We start from the raw sequence: 23534 nt of genomic DNA, 5'->3' as shown, positions 1-23534 counted from the left end.
TGAGAAGCACATCCAGTTTTCACTGAGCTCCAAACAGAATCCAAACCCTCTAATTTCAGAACATAGTATAGCTCAGTATACTACCCTTGCAGAGATTACAAACACGTGTTTAAATCATCACAACTACTATCACCAACTGGTTTTGGATAATGCTTTTTGCTTCACATTTATTTCAGTTAAAAAATGTACATATGACCAATTGCAGTTATTCAGCTTACAAGTTGTACAGTTGTGTCGCGGAAACTTCATTGCTTCCAATCGCGTGAAAATATTTACTTGAACTACCTTGTATTTGCTATAGGCTTGAGGCTTGCCTGGAAACATTTACTGAAGCACTCTAGAAAACTGGAGCCATCCTATTTGAGCAACAGAACTATCACTTAAAACCTAAAATCCTAAACCTTTCATTGTCTCATTGTCCCAGAAGACCTGGGACACCCTAAAATTTAAAGATGTCATCCAAAACTTCCATGACATCATCTGAACTAAAGCAACCATTTCAAAGGGATATTTTGTAAACTTGTCTTAGAACAATACATACTCTGTGCTGAAAGAAAGATGGGTCAAGATACTTGTCAAATCGGTCTTCAAACTTCACATCTGATTTCTTCCATTTCACCTATAGAGAGAAAAATTTACACTTGAAAAGCTCATTATAGTATGATCAGCTACAGTCACATGCTGAAACCCAAAACACATTTTAAAAATCATCCACTTCAGATGTTTTCTTCAATATGAATCCAGGTTTTGGCAAAAACAATGGACTGATGTTCTTAAAGACTGGTCAGACATAGAATGAATTCCAACCACCTTGCCTCATGCATCTAATCTTGTCTATGTTTACATTTAAGAACAAGGAAGTCTTGCGCTGTCTCAGCTCTTGCTGTCTCTGTGAGCCAAACTAAAGATGCAAACTTCTAGTCGTCAAAAACATCAAACCCTTTTCATGGCTATAGAAGGAGCTCAAATATACTCAATACCGAAGGCGCCAAAACCAGAATCCATCAAATGATCCTATTTTTCAGTTTTGCCAAATGAATAATTCAAAGATGACCCTTTTTTTCCCCACAATAGATACTTGTAAACCAATGAATTTTCTTGAACCGCTTTTGGGTAGTACCTTTGAAAAATCCTCCCAAATTTGCCCAAGATTTAAGAACAAAGATTAGAGAAAGCAAGCATGTTTAAATATGTTCAAGAATGACATTAGCATGTCAAAAAAGCAGTGGAATTTTTCCAAAGACTTTTTCTGCTGACAGCACACTCCCTTTTCCCAATATGACAATGTGCTGCATTGTATGAAAAAAGGCTTGTGGAGAACATTACCAGTCTTCATTAAGCGATGACAACACCCTCTACTTCTGCTCCCCCAACGGCAGCTGAGATTTGTTTTACTGCCATGCATTGAGACTGGTATTCAGTGAAATCATCTGTACCTACGTTCTCCAAGTACAGTGCCCAAGAAGAAAAGATGCAGTCTAGCAGAAGTGAGGGGAAAAAAACCCAGATGCCAATAGGAAAGAAAAGGGCATAAACTGAGATACAAGCTGGCTGGAAGGGAACTGGATAAAAGGGATCAAGCTGGACCCTAAAAGCCAGACATTAAAATTTTAAAAGCTACAAGCTAAAAGTTGCAGCCTAAAATCTGTAAGACCACAGGATTCTGCAATCTAGACACTTCAACTGCCAATAACTAACTCTGAAACCAGCTGGAAAAGTATGCGTTTATGGCCATACTATCACAGGGTAGCTGCATATTACTGCTATCAGTTACTCCACTAGCTGCACAGAGGACTGCTTTGGATTTGGAAGATTTTATCATACTAATGAACTATATGGTGCTAATATGGTAGCACAAAGTATTCTTCAAATTTTGCAAGAACGTTTTCATTTTAATTTTTAAATGCTATTTCAGAAATTAAACACAAATCTACATTAAATTCTTTTCAAAAGCATGCCAAGATTAGGAAATATCAGGATTTTTAGTGATCTTGAAACAAATGCAGTCCCCTTGTGCGTATCTTTTTAAAATACATGACAAGGAATTATCCTTTCCAGCAGATATTCTCTTATTCAGTACAGAAGAAAGTATATAAGCGTAGATTGAATACTCCTATCACTCACCACAGTCCTGAGACAGATTAAAAACCCCAAGACTCAAGTACTACTCACTTGGAGGTACAATAGTAACGTTCTCCAGTTCAAATTACAGTCTTATTCAAGATTAGTAGCTCAAAACATTAACAGCTTTCAACATTGTTTTAAGTAGATACATTTCTCATTAGAGCATCTGCAACTAAGAAGCACTGCTTAGAACAAGTCCACCAGAGACAATTCGTGAATTGAAGACCACACACATGCCAGCCCAGCAATTGCCCAATGGTGCCAACAGAATTGGAAAGGTAACTCTTGCACTCTGCACACTAAAAAGTATTTTAAGGGAACATCTAATGTTATTTTCATTACTGGCAGCTACTCAGTGCTGTCCACTTCTAAATTCACAGAGCAAACGGACTTCACAACGGCTGGTGGAATTTAAAATAGAAAATTTCAAAATTTCGAATATCAATTTTGCAATAGAAATAGGGAGCTTAGTGTAAATGTAATTCTGTAAAGCACAGATAAAAAACAATTATCTGCACTTTGAACTATATAACTTATTCAGCACAAGACAAATGTAGTAGTGGCAAGAATATCCTCTGAAATAAAATCTTATGCTGACACCTACTGATAACACATTGTAGAAAAGCAATGGGTTAAGAACTAGTTACAGTATACAAATGTGGTCAACATGAGAAGTAAACTATTACAGATTTAAGTAACATCAAATAATTGAGGAGGAAAACTGAAAAATCTAATTTATCTCAGATCAGGAAACATTGTTTATTCCTTACCTTTTATAATATCAATTCAATACAATAACAGAGGGCTTTAGAAAAAACCTTACTAATAAGGTTATATAAGTAAGACAAATTTCTACTGGAATTGCAAAAACAATTGATACTAACTGCTTGCAAAGTATGAAGGCTTACAATGGGTTTTGGTCCTAGCTCAGAATTCAGTGCAAATCTGATGCAAATATCAGAGCTCCAAACATTAAGAAAATGTGTACCTACTGGGGGGGGTCCTCTACACTTCTACTCTCCATACCTTATAGGATATCTTCCTTTCCCACCAAAACACTTTTCTGCAGATTACAGAAGCTTCAGTCTGAAGTGTTTCAAAAATAATCATTTTACATTTATTCTTAATAAACCTATCAAGGTTTTTCAGTAATGAAAAAAAAATATTTGAAGGTGTGAAGATGCATCTTCCTCTAACATAGTCTGACATATTAATACATAGTAGTAGTTATACAAGTATCTATTTTTGAGCATTTCACCACATAGAGTTTCTTATTACAGATGCATCACCAAATTACTTACTGAATATGACATCTGGATTTTTGTGTTTGGTACCAATTTCACCTTTCCTTCACTGGTCAGGTTCACATCTACAATTCTATTTCCATTGTAACCAATTTCAAGTTTTTTGTAAGTCCAAAGGTAATAATCTTCTCCATTTTCATCTGCTTCTCCAACAATACCTGCAGAGGAAACAAGTGTAAGCATCTACTACAAGTATGCTTTTCAAATATTCTGTAATTATTTTAAAATACGCATTACAAACATTTTGCCAGCTAAAAAAAGCAACGTAACTACAGTAAAGAGAACACAGCAGACTTTATGATCTTCTTTTCAACTGTAATACCTGGATTACACCTTCAATCCAAAGGTACCTCCAAGAAGCTTTTTGTAATGGCATTACAAGAAAAAAGTATGCAGCTACAAACACTGCAGAAAAAACAGAAGACACAACAACAGTTCCTCTAGTTTTATTTAGAATTCTTACCAGATAAACAACTAGCTGAATACAGATTTCATTTCCATGAACATAACATAGCCCCAGCTCTGTATTTTCCCATCTCCCTTCACTCATATTTTCTTCCTTCTAAAAATTTTGAGTCTGTATTCCTCATTATTTGACTCCCCAATGCTTAACTTTTTGCTCTCATTTGCACACAAGTTTCGAATGCTTGCCAAGAACGATAGTTTTTGGCTATTACTTTCACTGAAAAATTCAGGAAGTTGTCATTTACTTGAAGATTTTGATTACTTCCAACATGGAAAGCTGCTTAGATGTTCCTGCACCATCAGAACTCAATTGAATTCAAAATTAGCCATGATTAAGTTCTTACTATTCAATAACTTACTGCAAAGTGTTTAATCTACTACAGAAAAATTCCAGAGAACATACTACGCTTGGAAACAAACAAACAAAAGGCAAGTCTAGCAGTCACCAAGTTCACAGGCTACAAGCATCATCTTTGATGTCAAGAACATCGTACCGAAGATCAGATACAAGATGGAAAGCCACAATAAAAGCAGCACTCAAGATATACAAAGGTGGGGGGAGTGGGAGAACAAATAGTTGAAGGATATGGAACAGGTTATCAGGAAGCAGTAGGTCTATGAAGGAATGGCACTTGTGCATTACCTGTGCTTTTTAATTTTCAAGGTGGTATTTTTCTGTCATGTTTTTTACTCGTGCTCATCTGTCAGGATTGCCTTCTATATGCCATCCACATGAAATACGTGCCAATTTGTGCCTATGCTAGACAGCCTAGCACCTGGCACACCGTCTGTTCCCATGGCAGTATCCAAAACCATGACAATACAGACCTCTAAATTACTTAAAGGACATTCTGATCAATCACTACCTGAAGGAGTAACCTAACACAGCGCTCCATATACTTAGGGAGATGTCCTGAAACAAAGACAGTCAAGCCTAGCCACTCCACTGTGAGACAGCAATTCAGGAAAAAATAGAAAATGGAATCATTTTATCTGAATGCACTTAAAAAGATCAGGTTGCCTTTTTAAGGTCAGAAAATAAAGTGTGAACCTTCCAAAGCATTCAAACAGCGGTCTGAAGTAATTACCTTTAGTCATCAGCAGTTAGAAAAGTTATTTTATGCCTAGTCTTTACTGAAAACAGAGTAATCTTTACAGGGTATTTTGAGGACTTTCTAAGGAGAATTTCAAATATTAACAGTTGTGTGTATGATTTCGCCACCACTAAGCCTTACCAAGGCAGAAAACCATGAAGAACATAACTAAAGTTTGCCAGGAGATAGGAAGAGTGCCACAAATCCACCCAGAGAAGTGAGTGATCTGCTTTAAGAACAGAATTGAACAGAAGTTGCCTAGAATTCTCAGCAAACATTAAAAAAAAAGAGTCCAGCTATTTACACTTAGGGAACAAAATTTTGGTTTAATCCAGCTACAAGACACAAATCAACAATGAAAAAAATAGTGGACTGTGTGACACAGTACACACAATACATGCTGGCTAGTAGGGTTCTTAGGAAAGGTAATCCAAATGAAGTGGATCAACACAATAGCCTACACATAGTAAGAAAAAAGCCGTTTCAGCACAAGATATTTTTAATGTAAGGGTAACCAGTTCTAGATGCTATCTTAATAAACCAAAAAAAAAACTTCTCAGTATTCAGACCATTTCAGAGATACCATCATAATTACCAGAGTTCTTACTCCTGTGTATTTTAAGCAGTCCTAATGTTTTTCATTACAGTTACTGAAATTAACAGCAATGCAATGACACTCAATCAAGCAAAAGGTATTTGTTTTCCTTAGCATCTCTACCACCACATTACATGGTAGTAGGCAAGTCTATACAACAGAGTTGAAGACACCAACAAGCTGGAGGAGCCATCTGTACGGTATCACTCATGCCATATACATAACAGAAATTATTTATAATAAAAACTGTTCAGTGAGCAGCCAGTCTCAAAGCTTTAAGTTTTAGGTGGCACTCAGAGCCTGAAATATTCCTATTGCTGAACAGACACTCAGCAAAACCAGAATTAATGCAGATAAGCTATACACACAGTTTTCTAAACTGTACCTGGAACACAAAGATCAGAAAGACTTGTTCAGTCTTGCAGAAAAACACTGATCAGCTCAGGTGCATCCACTTCTCAGTCCCGCCATCAAGAACCAATTAATTTTTTTATTGAATAAAACTCAAGCTAATATTGACTGACCACCCTGCAGTCCTGCTAGTTTTACCAAGCCCTCAGGAGACATACACTAAAATCTTCAGCACTGCTTGCTTTCACACCTGATGTCAGATTATATCATTGCATAATATTACCAGTACTTACGACACTGCAGTCATCTATTAAGTATCACAACTTGAGGTTCTGGTTTCAAACAACTCTCAAAAACAATTTCTTAATATCATATGAAGACGATACCTAGATTCTATACATTTGTTAGCTGTAGCATTAGGAATGACTTCTTGTGCATACAAAGCATCCTACTGAAGAACATTAAAAACACTAGAATCCCAGTAAAACAGATTTTTCAGCTGAGAGCATAAAATTTAGTCAGTGTGTAGAAGATTTAGCAAGTATATTTGTTCTTTGGTATTTGAGGCAAGAAAAAACGTTCCCAAATACAATCATAAAAAAATTGGTTCTAAAAAAGGAAGTCTCCAAGACTTGCTAGCCATACCGGATTCCAAAGAAGTCAGCTTAGCATCCATCATCCTTGGGCAGTCTACAGCCTACGTAGCTGCCACTAGTCTAGGAAAATCATTCATTGATCTTTTGCTGAAAGGCCAAAAGCATAAAAAAATAGCGTAGCAACAACTGTCACTCATGCATGCTTATAAAAAGCATACCAGCAATTGCGCAAGAAGTATAGTAAAGGCCACAGAGATTAATTAGGGTTTACTCCAAGCCTTGCCACAGAGCTGCTACACACACTAAGCAAATCAGCTGAAAAGAACAAATACAATATATGAATACTTCTCCTGTCAGGCATTACAACGCTGTCTCTTAAAAACAGACATTAAAAAAAAAAAAATAGCAAGAACCTTCCTAACAGATAATACATAATATATACATAAAGCACTACCATTTCTGGCTGGAGTTCATGTTCATCAGATAACTATTTTTTAAAACCTATTAAAATTATAGGAAAGCTAAAAAAAACCCACCCGGTGTCAGAATGAATGAACGATGGGTAGCATTATTCAGCATACTACCTATCAAAGGACTTTTGTCATGTGGCTTGAACTGTATTTTTGTACATAGTGTGGGATTTTGTTTATTTTGGGCAGTTTTACCTCCTTCACAGAACACAGGCAATGAAGACCTTACCTTAACAAAGCGTTTTGTGGTGCTTTTCATTTCCCTTTAGTTTATATCTACAACAGGGAGATTAGGGATTGGAGGGTTTGGTTGATTGCTATCAGTGCAAAGCGCAAACTGCAAAGCAGTCTTTACTTGGTATGTGATCACAGGTTACAAGGGAGTGACAAAAAACAGAGAGCTTAGAAGACAACGGCAATAAGGACACAAATTTTTATGCAAGACACAAGCACTTGTAAACCCAGATTAATAATACTCAACAAGAGCAATTTTAAGAACTGTATAAGAACAAGTAAATTAAAACTCCTTCATGTAACCACAGACTGCACATGCAAAACTGCTAAAAGCCACCGAATTACCATAAAAGTAAATCAAACTGCTCTCGTGTTAGCAAAAAACACAAGAACTAGCAAAAGAAAGTTTAAACATTGAAGGGTTTTACAAAAGTTGTTATTCATGAACACAGTTACACGGACCTTATATCTGACCTATCTAATTACCACTCACTTGAACATTTAAAAGAATTTATCACTAAGAACTTGGTATTATTAAATCAGTGCTTGAGAAACAAAACAGCTTTTCACTGCTTTTGTTAATTCATTAGTACAAGCCATCCTACTGTTCTTTCAATGCAATAATCCTTCAACTTATTTGTATTACTTGGTTACATAAGTTCTACATACTTGTAATGAAGTTTAGTCATTAAATGACTCCAAGAAACCACTAGCACAGGACTCCTGTAGTTGTAATCAAGCTGATTACGCATAGTATCACTCACCCCATATTGGCAAGTCATCGATATACATCTGGTACCAATAGTGATTTTTGATAGCATAAACAAATGCATCTCTTCTTCCTTTGTCCAAGTCAATTTCACAGTAAGTAGTCTGCATTACATCGTCTGCAAAAAATTGAAGCACAGTTAATGATTTATTAATGAGCTGGCTCAAAGCTAAGGCAAACCAAGCAAATGGAGTCTTTAACCCCTCTTGACTATCCTCAAGTAGATGACAGAAAAAGACATTTAAAAAGGAACCATTAATGCAATTACATAATTGTTTTTGTAATTCTACCCTTCCACATGCAGAAGCTTCCCACGACTGGATAAGGAAAGGTTTCAAACTATCCTTTTGCTACTTCACCTATAAAAAAATTTAAGATTTATTTGCTGATGGCTTTACCTGGACAGGCCACGAGACCTCTATTACTTTAACAGGAGATACGAAATTAACAAATACTGAAAAGTGTGTACGATGTTCTCACTCCATTTTAGTATAATCAGGCTCACTGACTAGGAATACTGTTCATAAAAACTAAAACTTTTTAAAGTTCTCAGCACTTGTCAAGAACCTACCATAAAGGAAGAAACAAAGCAATCAGGGTAAAGGTAGAAAAAAAAAAGACAGAATTCTGACAAAAATAGGAATAACGCAGAAAATGCACAAGAGGCTGCATTTGGAAATAAAATAAATTCACCTCTTTGAGCCAGAAAGCTATTTTTCCCCCATCTACAATTCATAAGTAATTCAGTTAGCAGCCACTCTTTCGACATCCCATTTTTGTTCCCTAATGTTTCAAGTGAAAAAATACAAAAGGACTCATATTTACAAGAATTGAGGCAGCACGAGATTTAGAGACAAAAACCCCCCATCTGCTTCTTAGTAAACATTTTCACTCTGCAAATACAGTGAAACACAGTGAACATAAATAATTCCAGCTCCCCCCCTCTCTTTTTTTTTGTCATCACTGGAATCAAGGACCCATTTCGAGTATATAAAACTAATTTGTGCCCCAAGTAAAGCTCTAAACTGTATCAAAATCCAGCTTGCTTTCTCTTATACACTAACTGCAATACAAAGCTTACAAAGAAAATCAAATCACCTGCACAGAAAAAGCATCGGCAAGTAGAATATTTCCAACACAAAATATTATTTGTCTGATAATGACAATTTGTCAAAATAAACAGACGCATAGTACATCTGGCCAAGCAAAACTGAAGCAAAGCCTGGTGAAGCAAGACAGTAAGAAACCAGCCAACAGGAGTCCTGCATAGCTGCGGTGATTTCCTACAGACCTGAAGAAAATAATGCTAGTCTGGAATGGATGCATCTCTCTCTACTATTTCTTATGAAAACTTCGGTATTTTCTATTTTTGTTTCTTCCAAGACCTAATAAATGCACTCTAAGCTTTATTTTTCCACTGAAAAAAAAAAATATTTTTCAGACCAACTTATTAGGCAATAAAACTTTTGCTGGGGAAAAAAAGAGAGAGTAACAAACCCATTCAAGTCAACAAGTGTCCCAAGAAGACTTTCAGACCACGGATTACATTTTCAGGACTTGTATTAGTACATTCAGGAGAGGGAAGCCATTAAAGTTGGCACCATGGCCGAAACACACTTACAAATGCAGGTTTCAGTTTGCATTTATGCCTCTACTGAGCTGGATCCTATACTTTTTGGACTATGTTCCCAAAAAATGTCTCTGCTTGGCATTTTTTCACTTTAACAGATTTTGAGTCATCTTGACATTAATTATAAGAAAAAAAAATGAGAATCCTTATCTTCTGGATTTGTTGCTAAGTAGGGATTAATTCTTTCCAAAATACTTGTCACTCTCTAGCAGTTTCATACTATACTCAAATAAAGGATAACACCTTTCTAATGTTAAATTTTTTAATTCACAAAGGATTGTTCAACACACAGAGGTCAAATGAAAATATACTGTGAATTAAAATAAGGGTAAAAGAGAAACTGGTAGATGCTGTTAAATGAAGCATCACTTAGCACGGGATCTGGGGAAGTGCTACAGGGGCCAGGCTGGTTTCAGGTGGCTCTGACCCCTGGAATTTGCCAGTTTTTGGTTGGTCTTTTGTTTGAGTTTTTTTGGGGGGAGGGGGGAGTTTGGTTGGGGTTTGGTTTGTTTTTTTTTTTACTAACTGAAATGAGCCATTCTGCATCTAATACTCTAAAATCTAAACAGTGGCTTTTGCTGCTGTAAAAAAAAAAAAAACCCAAACAAAATAAACACAAAAAAGAAGACTTTGAAATATCATTTGAAGTGAAATGACTGCACTGACATCTGACCAAGCTGCAGACAGCAGCATGCCACCAAAAACCTGTCTTCATTCATTTTTATGGACTTTACTCCCAGTATTCAGAATACCAAAAGATATCACAGAGATATTGCAATCACTGTCGATCAACTATGTTACAAGTTACTCCAGTGCACATACACAAAACCCCAGCAGATGATTAGAAACAACCTCATTCAATTCTTGCAAAATATAGGCGTGACTTTACATATGGTATGTGATTTCACCCTCAGCCATTCTACACAGTACGGTTCCTCTCATCTCCCCCTAAAACAAATGAATGAAGGCAAGAGGAATGAAGACAAGTGCTCCTTTCTCCAGCCCATGAGAATGCTGAAGCTGTCGTTTAGTTACAGGACAGGATTAGATGGTTAAACTTAAGTTCACTTAAGTGTTAAATGATTAAATGCAAGTAGCTTAGAATGGCATTCAGTGGCTGGGGAAGCTGAAGTCTACTTCATCACAGCTTTACTAGATCTAAAGTTTTGCGTATGTTAGCTCTTATCCAAGTTATGGCTGTGTGTGTATCCAAGAGGAGTGTGAAGTTAGAGGTGTGTTTTGTGCTGTGTTCACAATAGGGATGTCAAAAGAGGTAACATCTGCTATATAATACAGCTTCAGTAAAGTCAGTAGCACATTAACCAATCAAAAGACCATGAAAGCAAGACTCATTACAAAAGCAGATGTGCTTATGCCAGATTTCAAATCTCCTATGAACAGCCAGATAACTGGGTTTTATTCAAACATATAATGAAGTTTTATATGGTTTATATCTGACCATCTCGTAGTACAACACTGAACGTCATCCTGAACGGCTGTCATTTTCCAGGGGTGTTGCAGAAGGAAGCCTTGGGCAAGGAGTTCTCACTTAGAAGCATGGTCATTTAATAACATTTCTAAATAAGCGCAAAATTCAAGTATGTTAAAAAATCCTTTTCCCCTTTAAATTAATCTTCTCTAATTGGTATTGTATGGCAATGTCAAAAATCAATTTTCTAATTGAAGTCACTATGATCCCAATGTTCATTTAATAATTCACTAGGTCTCATGTGTAACTTAGAGGAGGTCAATTCAAATGCCTGAATAAATAACTTGGCATATTACATATATAAAGCATTATTACTCTAGATTTTAGCTTGCCAAGAAATAAAGCCAACTGAAAATGTAAAGTTATATTACAATATATGTTAATAATTCATTACTTTCTTCATGAATATATTTATACAGATTTGAGACCTGTGATATAAGAACAACATTGTTCATATTTGTAACAGAAGAGAAATCCAGCTATCCTGTACGGTTGCAGGTATCCCTTCACATGACACATTCTTAAATACAAAAAGAAACACTACTCCATGGATTCTTGAATACACTGCAGATTTGCCCCACCAGTCACCACTACGAGCATTCAAGTGCAAACCTCCATTCTCAGCAGAATACATTTCTTCAGAGCCATAATTTTCTTATTCTATTTCAAAATCAGAGGCAAGGTCCACTGATTCAGCTGACAGTTTTACTTACGCAGCCTATGGTACTTCAGTTGCTGGCAGCTGCAGCCTCAATAATTCTTCGAATACAATGAACAACATGCAGTTTCACACTCACCTGCTATTGCTGTCCAGTCAAACTATGTTGAGAAGGGAGCTGGTTTTTATTGCAGAAGCTAATTTATTACAACAATTCTAATTCCCCCAGTTCTAATCCAAGTCTAATTTAATTTTGTAAACTCTTATGACACTCATTTAAAGAGGAAAAATACCTGTAATTGTTAGTCTTGCCATAATCCCACACACACAGGAAGAAAAACATGATTACCTGTTAACTCAGACCTTAGATGTGATTCACATAGTCATGAAGAAAATCTGTACAAGGCTTTCAGATGGTCATGCCAACATTTTGAAAAGCAGGTCCCTATGGTTAGGTATTTAAATGCATATTCAAGCATCTAAATGATTACTGAAAAATACTTGAGTAGCTCTTAATTATTTCAGCTGTAGATGCTAGATACTCAATACTCCTTGAAGCTGTACCTTTTTCTTAAGAACGTATGAATCTATTGGTGCCAAAACATAAGCTACTATCTGTTAAGGAAAAAAAACCCCAAACAAACAAACAAACATCGCCAACAAGTCTTTCAATTTCATTGCAGCACCTTCTGGATCACTGGTGCAGAGGTGGGAGCATGGATTAATCACAATGAGATGAAATTTATCCATTACAAAAAAAATTTCAATTTCACTGATACAATAGTTACAATTATTTTTAAAAAGTAAATACCACTTGTTCAGCCAAGAACAAAATCTACCATTAAAGAGTCACCAAAAAAATGAGCTACCATCACATTTCAACAATCAAATTGGAAAAGAATTCTTTATACAAATGCTAAATTTTAAGGACTAGTCTATGAAATTTAAATTTTCTTACATGCATTGGATATAAATGGTACTGGGTTTATGACAGCTTTTAAGCCTGTAAAAAAATGAATCTCAGATATCAATCCTTTGCTCTGTTTTTTTACTTTAAAAACCTGTATATCAAGGGGATTTGGATTTCAACAAATTTTACATAATTTTATATTAAATAAGTACTAATAACTACTGCTACAATTAATTTATACTTGCTTCTCTGAAATTTGGAAAAAAGGATATTTTAATACTTTTAATAACAGATAAACGATAGTAAAATAGAGTTGACTCCCATTCAGATTTCCCTTCATGGATCCACTGCTAGAAAAACTAAAGCACCTCCTGATAGAGAAGCTGCTGGATGCCAGCTGACAGCAAAGAGATTATTGTCTTCATCTTTTATCCAGAGGACACAGATTGTAAGGGAAAAAACTAGAAGTGCACATGGACAGCTTCCCAGATCATGTACACATACTTAGTTATCAACCAGCTCCCATGTACCATCTGTTTTATAGAAAACATCTGACCTGCAGCCACTTTGGTTAGGAGTTAAATTCATTGCAGGTCCGATACAGATTAGCAATCTACACAGAGTTCCAATATGTTAATAATAATAACAATTTATTTTTTTTAAAGCAACAAAGGACATGGATGAAGAGGAATTCCCCACTTGCTGGGAAATGTACCGCACATCAATCCCTTATACTTACAAGCCATACACACCTGATTTGTTTTGAAATCTCTACTCTTTCGTACCCATTCAAAGCCTGTTTTGAAGGACACATGCCCAGTCTGTCTGGAAGAATATACCCCAATATAGCAACTACATATCTGGTATGCACTGGTAAAGCCACCAGAGGTGCAAAAAGGCACCTGAAAAAACTAGTATGAGTGGAAGACCAGACCTTAAACCCCGAAGAAACTGCACTCAATTTTTCACAATAAATAATACTTATAAAAATCTAAAACTTCCTGTGTCAAAACATCAGCACAAGCAGTTGTGAATCAGAATCTGAAACTCCTAACCTGAAAGCAAAAGAAGACTTAAGAAAAACAGGTTCACCTGTTGTGAAGAACTAGAGAAGACAACAAATAAACTAATATGAAAGGGACATAATCAAAACCAAAAAAATCACAGGGTACAAAAACCAGAGCACTTTACCACCATTCTTAATTCGTGTTAGTCCTGGATGGTTTTGGCTCCCTGTAGTTTTGAATTCCAAAAGACTTCTCTTAACCAATAGGAATGGTATCAATTCCTATGTATTGAGGAGCTGGAGGTTCAGAACTACTCAAGTTGTACTTATCTTTGTTTAAGAAAACAGTTCTTAAGTATCTTTTTTCTGTTAAAGAATTACCGAAACAGAAACTCATTAATTTCTCCATTATTATTTTATTTTCCAGAAGTATTTGAGAATGTATTCACAGAAGAATGGATTTGTCCAAGGCTCTGCTTCCGCGTATTTCCCTCAGAAACGGCAGAAAATACTCCAGAAAGCTAAACGACATGTGACTACAGACTATACAGTGGTCACAAGAGGAGACAAATGATAAACTGAAAGTTTCATCTATCTCATCTGTTACTTCAGGAAAAAGAAGATAACCATGCTTTACGAATCTAAACCAGCCTGACTACTGCATGTACTTCTGGTACAACAGAGGCTCTAGCTTTTTTGGACCCCTAAACAAGAAAATTTTTCAAGCATTTCAGCCAGTTTTGATGTTGAGTCACTTCATTTCCTTCCCTTGTATCATCTCAATACTTCCACTATAAAAACAGATTACTAAATTACTACCAATAAGGAAAAGGGCATGTCCAAGACAGAAGTGCTGAAAAGTGAGCTAAAGAACAGCACAATCTTCTCAGTACTCCCAGTGACAAAATTAAAGACTTGATCTAGCAAAAATTTGATGTGATGAGGGAAAAACGTAACTATGGATAATCTTCAGAAAATAAATCTGGGAACAGGACACTTCATAACAGGAAACACTAACTCACAAACCTTCTAGTCTTTTCAGTTTGGTGCTGCATCTAGAGAGTATACTTGTCACTGGAATAACACAATCTCTTTGTAAAGATGTGGCAACTAAAGGAAGTAAAAATTACACATGTAACTGGCTGTAAAAATATATATTTGTCATATTCTGACAATAGGAGTTTTACTTAACCTTCACAGACATGTTGAATTGCTGCCAGTTGCCTTCTCTGTTCTTTCCATTTCGTGTTTCTGAGCGTATTCTATGAGGTTTCACAGGAAAACTATTTCTCCCATACTGAATACAATTTTCAGGAGGCTACAAGCCTTGCAAACCAGTTAGGGCTGTTTTACAGTGATTGTGCATGTACAGGTCTCCTTTCTTAAAAGGAAAGATTCAACTTGCTATCCCATATGCAACTTAAAAAAACTATGAAGAATTTATGGGTTTAACAAACTTTCAATCTTTTATTCCACTTATCCTACTTATAACAAAAACATCATCAAGTCTCTTATTTTGCAGATGTCCAGTTTTGGATAAAACTTTTGTAACTTACAGAAACTAATTCCCATCTGATTGCAAATGCTCAGACAAGAAAGACTACACTTATGTTCTCCAACTAATTAAGCACTGGTGATGCAACGAAGTGTAGCCCTCCAGAGAAAATATATATACATATATACACAGAAACCCAAATTGGATTGAAAATATAAATGTTAACATTCAATACAGACAAAAAGAATGTGGTGTTATTTGAACCTCTGCAACAACCAGTTACTGATATCTAAAACATCTCTGGGTACCAAAGAGAAACTGGGTACCACACAGAGAAATTATGTAATAGAAGACTCAGCCCATAACACCAAAAAAAAATATTTGCAAAAAAAGTTAAATGTCATCTCTGGAACAGTATGAAAAGAGGGAGAGAGCAGAAAACAACAGAAAAAAACCCCAAACAACAGACGAGCTCCATCCCAACTGGCATATGATGAGTTAGAGCCAATAATATAAAGGTATTTGTCAAAGGTATTTTAAACTATAGACAGTAACCAGAAGGACACAACAGTTAACTTTGTGTGAAGGTAGAACTTTGAGATGTTGAGCCCTTGCTACTCCTTTCCAAATGCAGAGAGTCTGCAAGTATTCATAGGAATATCATAGGAAAAATTTACATCTTCAGGATTGATAATTCCAGAATATTAATTCCAGTAAATACAGTTTTAATCATTCATACGCAGAAAGCTCAGTTTTACTTTAGAAAATGTAACCAGTTACTTCAGAAGCATGTATCTGCTACAAGCATCTTCCTTAAAGGGCACATAGATGAAAACTTTACCGTAAATTGAAAAGCCAATGGTAGCAGATAACCTTGCAGGGCATTTCAAGCAACAATACAAAATACGCTCAGTTGCTAGCAGTGGCAAGCTTTCAGTTCTTCTAGTTCAAAAATCAAGTATTAAGGCTTCATGGGGTTTTTTTAAGTGACTAAATGCACTTTCAATTGCTTACCTTTAAATTTGATGTCAAGACCACTAAATTCCAATTCAACTCCTTGAAGTGCTTCTCCTAGGGTTTCATGGTAATGGCTGATGCTTTTTTTTGATCCCACACAGAAAGGGAGAGAGAAGTATTTGTACGTTTCTTGGCGATTGTGGTAGGGTCCTACTGTATTCATCCATAAAACAACTTCCTCTTTATCTTGGTACTGAAAGGTAAAGTTATTGAGTTAGATGAGAATCCCAGCAGTATAAAAATATTCAAGAAACCATCTCATTCATATTAACTAGCAAGGCAGGATTTTTCAATCACAGGCAACAGTTACATTTAAAGACAGTTAAGTATTTTTGACTTTTGGGTGGCAGGGATTTTCAGCCTGCTTTCCTACAAAAACAAGCTTAGTTGGTCACACAGTTTCTTAGAGCCTATCACTGAAATATCACAACAGGAGGATTCATACAAATTTAATAGGGAAGCAGAAGATGCAGACAGCTGAAGTGGAGAAAAGCAGAAGTCTCAGAAATAAATAAGCTTTTACAAGTTTTGTGGAAACACGCATCAGTTAAAAACAAAACTCAACTAATCTCCACTGAGAGAAAGAAAATATCTGACTAACATCTTGTTAAACAAGATTTTAACAAATAAATCAAGTAATCTACCCATGGCGACAGGTATACTGTATTTTCCTAAAATGCAATTCCTTTTCACTTTTGTAATGGTATAAATTACATTCATAATTTCCAGAAGAGTGCAACGCCTCACAGGAAGCACTAAAATTAAAATGCGACATACCTACAAGTAGCCGAGAGACAAAAAAGTCAGACAGAAGGACTGCATTTTGATGTGTTTCCAACATTCTCACACTAAAAAACCAGAAAGGCAAGGAGTCTGGTGGCTGCCATGAAATTCTTTCTGGGAATGTCCACCCTTCACTTTCCACAGCTACAGCTAGCCAGGAAAACTTACTCCTTGGCTAGGAGCCAGTAATTTTTTTCAAGCCCCCATAACTTTTCAACAACAACAAAGTCCTTAAAGCCATTCATCTCCCAGTATTCAAATACCGCATGAATTCAGTAGAATTAGGTGATCTGAAATCATTACTCACACTACATCAGAACGCATGCGGGTGAGGCATCAAGTTTGCTGGTTACTACAAAGCCTCTCGCTTAACACAACTCCTTCACTTACTATAATTTCAACAGATTAGGAGGGACAGCAATCTAACTTTTAAGGCAGGAAAAAACCCTACTTATAACTGTACACACCTGCAAACACAATCACCATATAGACCCTGATTATTTTTTTTTTTAGTGCAGAAGAATGAAGTACTATTTTAAGACCAATACACAAACACAGAACACACTGGAGAGGAAAAGAAAGTCAAATGTTAATTAGCCGTAACTATTTCATAGAGCGCAGTTGAAATACCGAATATAGTTCTGCATCTCCCTTTTTAAAAATGAACACAGGTTCTTCCAACTCCATTTATTCTGAATAACCACAGTCATAGCGACAGGTTAACTCAGAAATAATTAGCTGCACGTGGAAAGCAATAAATTCTTCAGATGAAGTGTTTAAAAGTTAAACTCAATGATTTAAACAAACATGCTTCGGGAAATAATTTAATCTCATGTCATCTCAATTACAAGCCTCATCTTTTTTGTTTACAAAGATGCACAGGGGTCATTCCAGCCTCTTATGTGAGCAATCTCCAACAAGAAACTTTAAGTATCTTACTAATTTCATTCTGAGCTGCAGCAGACACCAAACACTTATCAGTTTCACAAACCTGCCCATTTGCAGAGCATACACTTCAGAGTATTTCTGAGAGGTAAAGAATGTCAATGAAGGAGCAAAGAAACAGTAAACAACACAACAAGAGAAAGTAGACAGTCCTCCTCTCTACCAGCAACCAGAAAGGTTACACCACCACAGCACAGTTGTCCAACTTCAAAGAAAGTTGGGAAAGAAGGAAGAAAGAAAGAAAGAAAGAAAGAAAAATCCCAGTTCCAGTCCCCTCAGCAGCCGAAGCAGATAGCAGAATGTGCACTACGATACCGCCTCTAGCTCTTGCCAATGTAGCAAGGGACAAGTTGGTCCATATCTCCTTCTAGTCTGTTATGCCTAGCACATCTTCTGTTTCTTCCTCCAACAGCTGCAGAACATATTTTCAGTGCTTTCTCAAAATGGTCTTAACTTGTCAAAAGCCCACTTTAGCATTGCTCCTTGTAATGCAACAGCTCACATGTGAACCAAGCTATGTCTCTGTTCAACCTTCAGCAAGAGAATATGACAACATCCTTAGGTCTGTGAACTCATCTTCGACAGTGCCTGAATAAAGCAAGCACTGACCACTGCTTTACTTAGCTTCATGTTTCTGACCTGTGTCATGCTGAGTTGGGACCTCTGCACTTTTGGAACTATATCAGACCACCTTCAATTGACAGAAACCAACTTCTTAAGAACATACTATTCAAAATTTTGTTACATTTTCTGATCTAATAATGTAACTACATTGTAATTACATCTATAGTAACAAAATTGGGTTTTGCTTGTCTCTTATCCACATGATGCTTAGCCCTCCTTCAGGGCCTAAAAGTTTCTCCCACAATGACTCCAAGATGCCATCAGTCTGCTCTGGAGAGAAAAGGGACCAAACCAAACATAAGCAAAGAATTCAGTCTACATTTATTACTTCCTCCTTTCTCTCAACCATCCCAGAACAGCACAAGAGAAATCTGTTCAGGACTGCTACATAAATGAACATGGCACCTCAGCCATCCCAGGCTACTCACAGCAATTTGCAGTCCATCAGGTTCTCCCAGTGCCCTCCCAAAATTAAGAGGGCTGTAGTAAGAAACCCAGCTTAAGGAACTTCAGCCTGAATTTGGGGGGGGGGTGGGGGGTGTCTAGTAGAAACTCAAACAGATTTTCTTCTCCCTACATTTGTTGGGCTTTGCTCATTTTCAATTACAGAGATGAGCTTTCACATTTAAGTATGCTTCCCTGTCATGACATATCTCATTCTTATAATCTTACCCTAGGGGTAGGGTAATTTGTTGGCAAGAACTCAGTGCTGTCAAAGAGTTCAAGTTTGTGGCAGTTTGGGTTTTTTGTTTTTCTGTTTCATTACTGCCTTCACAATATCAAATCATCTACAACAAATGACAGCATTGACACACTTACATGAAAACAATTCTTACTTAGGCAAGACAAAGAACTAGAGTATCTCATAGGACTGTTCTGTCACCTCTGTACAAGGACTTCTAGGTCCAGAGGAGGCTAACACACAACATACCTTCCAGCAACTACGAGACAGATAACATAAAATAAGTTGCTAAAGAAAGCCCTGGTTCCAAGGGAGCCACAGCACTCAGGTATGCTGTATCAGTAGCAGCCAGATTTTGGTCAACACATTCATCGTCAGTCTTCAGTAGTTTCAACTACTGTCATGCTCTTTTACATCTTCTTTCAGCATATGTGGAGTCTCCTGCAAACTGTGGAAAACTTGGAGCCATAGAAAACAGAAAGTAAGTTTCAGCTCCATAGCACCACCTTTCATTCTCAGCAGAAAGAATACATTGAAGAAACTGCTCATTTCATCAGGAACTGATCGGCCTTAGACACACTGGACAAAATGACATAACAGAAGGACCATGAATTCTTATTTTTACTGTTCTGATGAGCAACTGTTTAACTGTACCCTCTGAGCTCTGAACACAAAAGAGCAAATCAAAATCCTATTACCTTCTGTTAACCTTAGCAGGCAAGTCAGCAATAACTCAGTCAAAACCAACACAGAACAAGACAGGATGTGAAGAGTCCAATAGTCTCTTGCAAAAATTGTTATACAGCAATATGAAACTTGCATAACCAACTGTAAGTGTAGTAGTTTCCTTATCTTCTGCTATATAATCAGCAAGCAAAATACTTTGACTCATTAAGATTCTGCTATATCTCAGAAAACATGAAAAAAGTATCAAGAACTCTCTATCAATTCAGGTACGGAACAAACAAAGGAGGAATTCAGCTACAATGTGCAAGAACATCCACATTACACACCCAACAAGTTAAATCACCAAGAACAGTTGTCATCGTAAGAGATCTAAATAAAAATCTCTTTCTCTCATTCCACACACGATAAGGGTCCTGAGTCACTATTTGACCCATCACTACTGTAGGACTTTTAGAAAAGAAACATACATATTCCTATTACAGCTGTATCTAAACTACTGAGGCTTGCAACAGGGGCAAGTAGTAATTAAATAATTTGTCAAACGGTAAAATAATTTGAAGTAAAATTAATGATCTGCAGAGTAGACTCCAGATAATTTGAGTGACATAAATCTAGTATCTAGAGTTACATTTTTGTGTCAATGTAATTTTATCTTCATCCCTTATGAAAACAAGTTTCAAACATCTTCCTACCATGAAGGATTTATTTTGCTGTACTGAAGTACTGCTACTTCAGAAATTCTTTTTTGTTCTTCATTCTCCTTCCTGACTTGTTTGCACAGAATTAGATGGTGGAAAGGCAGCTTTTCACATGCCAGAAGATGGACACCAGTGTCCTAGTAAGAACACAGTAACTGACAAGGCAAAAAATGTCAACAAACAAGATGCTGCAATCTCTATCTGGGTATACTTCAGTAAGCTCTTCTGGTTTTGGTTCATAGGAAGGGACAATATACTGCATATAGCTCAGAGATTCTAATTAAATTCACAGACACAAGCATTTAACAACTTCGTAATGGTGACAGAATTCGCAGAGTTCACTACTTCCAAATATGAGAGAGACTACAAAACACAATTTTAAATACCATTTACTTACTGTCATTTATGAAAAAATGTAGTGCTCGTTCTGTGAGCGTAGCAAGTTTGCCTTTGCATCTTTTTCCGCACTAAGCTTAATATCAGCTCAGTAATTCCGGTACCTATATGGAGTATATAATGATCTATTTCAACTGTGCAAAACCTGCCCGAACAAGTCTCAGCATCAACACACGTTACCTACCATATGCTGGTACTTTTTTTCTGTACTTGTCACTCAGGTGGTGGACGGCCAATCTGCACCTCAAGTGCAACCATGTATCAGCTACAACCCTCATCAGAGCTGGGGACATCTGCTCCAAAGCAGCACAGTACGGTCACACTGCCTCTTCAGAGCACTGGGTTATAGAGATGCTGTGCATGTGCAAGCTAAAATCACCTTAAACCCATCTATACTGGCAACAAGGCAACACTACCATTCTAGTCCCCTGCAGAATATTAAACTGGCATGAAGCTTGCACAGTTTGACCTGGTCAAGCGCAGACTTCCTCCATGGCCATACAACTCCTGAAAACTCGTGTGTGTGCCACTTTGAGGCATAATACAAAGACAATTTCCATACATCTGTATGGTTTAAAAACTATTCAAGCATAGCGATACTATCTTCAGCACAGTACACGCATCTTTCTTTCCTGTGACCCAATAGGGCACTTCTGATGTGGAAAGCAACTTACTGTTCTCTTCATACAACCCTAGAAATCAGCATGGTAGCCCTACAAATAAGCTATTTATTCTATAAAAGAATTAAGGCTAGATTAAGTCAGTATATGAAAGGCTACAGAAAAGGATATGAGACTGGCAGGTTGTTGATATTCTTTTTTAAACCATGAAAACACTTTGCAAAAAATGACAGAGGCAGAGACACAATTACAACTACCAAATCTTATGTGATGATTCAGCAAAATAAACTCAAATCAAGATAGTTTCTTTCAGAAAGTATGCAATTTTACTCCTTTTCTCAAGTTGAAGTTTGGAGTAAGGCTTTCTACGATGCAGTTCCTTGAACACCAGCACAACTTTTGGGGAAAAAAGGACCAACATTATCTGCTACTGGTAGAGCAAAGCTGCGGAAGCAGGACAGGAAATAAGAGAGGCAGCAGGTAAGACTCAATCAGCAAGTAATATCCCAGGCTTCTAGTCCCCAGTATCTTACAGATATTCTATCCATCAAGCACTGTGATACTACTCAACGTCTGCAGCTCATATCCACAGTCCATTAAGCCATGGATTTCAGCCACATGCTCTCCTTCGGACAAAGCAGGTTATTTCTAGTAACATCTCTACATTTCTCTCTGAATGGTAGGCCTCACCAAAACACAGCTAGAACTGTACCGGCAGCACAGTCTGAGCCACGGTACAAGCAGTCCTTTCACTGCTACACTTCCTAGATGCACAAGGTTACTCAGGTACACCATGTCCTGCTTCTCTGACATTTATTTCACCTCTTCAGAATGGAACTATGAGAACTTTAAAAATGAATCAGGCTGCTCGTCTGCACACAACTTCACATGCAAAGAGGTACTGTGTTTTACATGCACAGAAATATTTTCTACAGTGTTTCTCTAACTGACAATTTACAGATACTATAAAAATTTCAGAATTTTATGTATTAATTTTGAACAAGCTTCACAGGCTCAGGGTTTTAACGTACTTCATCAGGCTAAAAGTTAAACAAAAATGCTTTTCTCAATCATTATAATGCAACACAGCATAGGCTGGGTTTTGTTTATTTTTCAATGTTTTTCATGTGTTTCCATGCTTACAGAGCACCAATAATTAAATTGAAGCAACGTTAAAATTAAAATGCTACCTACGCCCTAGACCATTCCCCCACAAAAAAAACCCCTAGGATATTTCAGAATATTTTTATGGTCTGTCTATGTTATCAACTCCAACAAGTCTAGCAAGAAAAGATGTGAAAGCAAAGGCCAGGCAGGAGCCACAAACCCTGCTTCTGCAGGATCAGTGTACATTGTGATAAGGGCACCAATATCTCGTCTATACTATCACTTCACAAGTAAAAGGCCAACTGTCAAAAAAATGGTGCAATTATCAGAATACAGGCAAAAAGCAGGTACATGACACACTTTGAAGCATGAAAATAAGTGAAAGAATCAGCAGACAAGTTTTCAGTTAGTTTCTGGTAAACTGTTCTGCTGTGGTCTGAAGTTATGCTGCTGCCCTGCCTTTTCATAATGGAGATTTTAAACTACTATTTAGATATTATTGATTTTAAATACCCAAGTCTTTATTTTATGCTTGTATTTATACTCTTCTTCCCCTAAAGAAATGCAGACACTGTTTTTAAACACTAATTCAAATTTAAGATAAAGGATTTAGCTGTTGATCCAACGAAGCTATCCATACCTAGTATCTCCAGAAACACTAATACTTATAGTCCTAGAGCTTCATGTAGCATCCTCTCACAATGACCTTTCATAATATTTGCTTATGCAGTCCTAAAATTATAAAGGACAGATATCAAACATTAGCACCAATGTATATTTACACA

At 36.7% G+C, this 23534-nt stretch overlaps 1 protein-coding gene across 1 annotated transcript in view; it reads right to left on the bottom strand.

The window, feature by feature from the left end:
- TM9SF3 (transmembrane 9 superfamily member 3) overlaps positions 1-23534 on the bottom strand; it is a 49653-nt gene that overhangs the window by 23455 nt on the left and 2664 nt on the right. The window contains exons 2-5 of the mRNA XM_054831832.1: positions 16205-16400; positions 7998-8120; positions 3426-3586; positions 542-619 (exon numbers count right to left, since the gene is read on the bottom strand). Of these exons, the coding sequence (XP_054687807.1) occupies positions 542-619; positions 3426-3586; positions 7998-8120; positions 16205-16400 (558 nt within the window). The remainder of the gene's footprint in view (positions 1-541; positions 620-3425; positions 3587-7997; positions 8121-16204; positions 16401-23534) is intronic.

This window comes from Grus americana, chromosome 7 (assembly GCF_028858705.1).
Source record: "Grus americana isolate bGruAme1 chromosome 7, bGruAme1.mat, whole genome shotgun sequence".
In the NCBI taxonomy this organism is placed as follows: domain Eukaryota; kingdom Metazoa; phylum Chordata; class Aves; order Gruiformes; family Gruidae; genus Grus; species Grus americana.
This window is presented reverse-complemented; position numbering and strand designations above follow the sequence as displayed.